The sequence below is a fragment of the Triticum urartu genome, unplaced genomic scaffold (assembly GCF_003073215.2).
Source record: "Triticum urartu cultivar G1812 unplaced genomic scaffold, Tu2.1 TuUngrouped_contig_6061, whole genome shotgun sequence".
Taxonomy (NCBI): domain Eukaryota; kingdom Viridiplantae; phylum Streptophyta; class Magnoliopsida; order Poales; family Poaceae; genus Triticum; species Triticum urartu.
Genome location: NW_024116790.1, coordinates 1 through 3,416, shown reverse-complemented (window position 1 = coordinate 3,416; position 3,416 = coordinate 1). Strand labels below are relative to the sequence as shown.

Genomic DNA, 3,416 nt, shown 5'->3' with positions numbered 1-3,416 from the left:
CGGAGTTGTGGAGCTCAGTTTTAGTCGCTCCGTGAAAATTGGCTGCAGCAGCGTGATCCGCTCCGGGAGCGCAATCGAGGGAGCGAGAGGAACCGAACGGGCTCTTAGTTAGGACCCCCCGTCTGCAACCTCAAAGAAAGATTGGCAGTAAAAGAATTGCTGCAATAGTAGTTACAGCTCCATGTTGCAGCTTCAGAGCTCTATTGGTACGGAGTAATATTCATGGGCACGTGTTTTAATTCGTCAGGTCAAGCAGCTACTCCCTCCGTTTAGAATTACTTGTCACAAAAATGGATGTATCTTTGATGGACACTGCCCAGCAACTTGCGAAGTTAACGGTGAACGGTAATGGCACGAGAGAGAGAGAGGAACTTGGCATCCGATGGAGACGACTCGACAGAGTGTTAAGTAAACTGCTGGAGAGTTGACGGTTGAGGTGGTGTATTGCTTGGTGTCTGACGAGCGAGGTATGAGCCAGCAGCCGCGAGACCGCGACGGTTGGGTCGCTCCCCGTTTCCCTCGTGCAGCTGCAGCAGCTCCACCGGTTGTGCAACCACCATCCATCACCACATACAGTATAGAGCTACGGACAGACAGATTTATTTGCAGCAAACGTCTTGCGCAGCGAACTGCCCGGTCGGTTTGCCAGCAAAATGTGATTAAGCGAATCAATGTCCGGGCGAAACGCTGCTGCCGGCGCACACGCACTCGATCAGCAGGCAACAGCAGAGCACGGCCTTGTTACATACAGTAGTACACAGCGATCAATCGCGAGCGACGGTCGAACGGTTCCGCGAGATAGACTAGCCTTCCAACGGCATTCTGATTCTGGGGATGAAGCCGTCGTCGTCGCGCCGATCAGCAGGTTCGGAGGCGAGGTCGTTCTCAGCGGTGAAGCAGTAGTCAGGCGCCTGCCATTCCGCAACATCCTCCAGCACAGCCCCCGGCTCGAAGCTCATCACGTGAGCCGTCCGCCCTGCATGCGCATCAGGAAACGTCAGCGTACTCAAAGTTTAGGTTGTACCTGGTATGCATCATCAGTGCTACTATGGCTGAACAACCAAGAAATCTGTGGTTGCTAATCTGACCTGCAACGGTCGATATCTGGTTGTTTGCCTATGATCGATCGTCAAACAAACGACCAGTCTTGAAAACTAACACTACTGTGTATTACTCTGGTCATCACACTACATTGCATCCGCTGATACACCGAGCAGAGCAGATGCACTTCTTCTGCAGATTGAAGGCATTTCTCTTTCTAGATAGATACACGTTACTCTAGTTCAAGGGAACCGGAAACTAACACCCACTCATCCAGCCCGGCACCTAAATTAAATCTTGATAAAACAAGTGGGAGCCATCTTTTAGCAGGCAATAGGAACATCTTCCAGCCAAACATTTGACTTTGCCTGTTTCTGTTAATACGCTCATAGCTGCAGATTCAAGACTGATCGCTAAAATTATGGCAGATGGGTGTGCTAAAGATAGGCTGTCGCAGTCTCACACCTACAATGCTGTATCCCAACGCTGAAACTATGATAGGGGGAACAGGTTGCATATTGGCAGGACTTGTTTGGATGAATTGGGTATATGATCTTAGCGTTTGTCTTTACGGGTTGGCACCAAACTGGCATTTAATCGATGGACGGTATCACTGGAGCAAATAAAACTGGTGGCTGTAGAAAATTAATCCCCAGCTCCCTAAAGCATGGATGCTAAACTAGTGTATGTTTTGATTTGAAATCTTCCTTTTCCTGCTGCTGAAGTAGAGAGTAGGAATTCACTACAGTTTTTGTCTCCCCTTCACTGGTCGCCAGTCTGGAAAGGAAATGTATGGTTCTGGACAGAACAGATGGCACTAGAGGGCACCAGCACTGCAGCAAGCCTTAGCCTCATCGTGAATTGCACAAGCTGGCTATGTTTGACTTGTACCAATTATGTTGCATATGGCGGCTTTAAGCAATACATAAAAAGACACCTAGACAATATCGGTAGCTAACATCCATAAATCCAGCACACTGCCTATAATAGATCTTGAGCAGGCAATAGGTAAGAGCCACATATTTGGCTGCAAAGTGGAACATTTTGTAGTCGCATGAATCACATATTTGGCTGCAAACTGAAACATTTTGTAGTCACATGACTCACATATTTGGCCTTGTCTCAATCTGTTCATAGGCTTAAACCTACAGGTTCATAAATGGTCACTAGGGATCTGACACATACATATATATATCCAATGCTCTAACAAAGGGAGGTGCATCCCATACTGATAGTTCTCCGTCTATATCCAATGAGCCCTACGGAATTTCTTTATCGTTGACAGGTGCGACAAATGTAGATGTATGACAATGCCCTGTTTCCATACTTTCATGCAAGGATGTATACAGAAGTATAAAAATGATGGAGGGCTCGGTACAATAAACTTGGAAGGTTTCAATACAAGCTAGGCAATAAAGCCCATAGGTTGAATATAGCAAAACAGAAAGCCTAATAGACCATTAGATATAGCCGCCAGTTGCATGTTTGGCTGCAACGGAAATATCTTCCAGCTAGACACTTGGCTTTGCCCGTTTGTGTTAATAGGCTCATAGCTGCAGATTCAAGACTGACGGCTAAAGTTATGGCAGATGGGTGTGCTACAGAGAGGCTGTCGCATTCTCACACCCACAATCATGTATCCCAACGCTGAAACTATGATAGAGGAAACAGGTTGCCTACTGGCAGGACTCACTCGGGTGAATGCAGTATGATTTTAGTGGTTGTCTTTACGGGTTGGCACCAAACTGACATTTAAAGGATGGGCAGTGTCACTGGAGCAAATGTTTCAGAACCATGGGGGTTATTTTCTAAACTGACTCATCTTGCAGAGAGCAGTCAAATGTTTCAGTGACACCGCACATTTAAAAGATAAGTTTAACCCGCACGAGTCAGATACTTGACAACACAAGTTGCGGCAGAGCAATGGTGTATCTGTGTGCTTTGGTGAGAGTTGACTGCAATTTTTTTTTCTCCTCTTCACCACAGTCTGTCAGATTGTTGTGTGGTTCCACCCAAATTAATTCTCCTTTCTTAGTACTATATTATTGTAATCCTTTCTGTTTGGCTTGTATCCAGTGTGGTGTCTCTGTAACATCACCATGTTCAATGGGCAATGGGTGAATTACTGAATTTTTAAAGACCCTAACCACACAGCCACAGGGGATTAACAAAAGACCATGTGTACCCCCAATATTGCAGGATGCCCTATATCATCAGCGAAATCACAATCACTAACTCATATTGCCATTCATGGCCTTCAAAGGGGGCTAGGGGAGGGTTAATCAATCGATTTAACTAATTACCTGTGTAGAAGATCCATTTGACGGGGCGCCTGGTCTGCGCGTCCTCGTAGTAGGTGATGAAGTCGGCCTTGG

The 3,416-nt window shown here is 46.4% G+C and overlaps 1 protein-coding gene across 1 annotated transcript; it reads right to left on the bottom strand.

The window, feature by feature from the left end:
- Positions 1-598: 598 nt before the first annotated feature.
- On the bottom strand, positions 599-3,411 carry LOC125530089 (uncharacterized protein At4g14100-like; the record flags this gene model as incomplete). Its single annotated transcript, XM_048694478.1, has 2 exons — positions 599-976; positions 3,345-3,411. Coding segments are annotated over 2 exons (240 nt in total), but the record flags the coding sequence as incomplete, so codon positions are not given.
- Between the last annotated feature and the right edge of the window lie 5 nt (positions 3,412-3,416).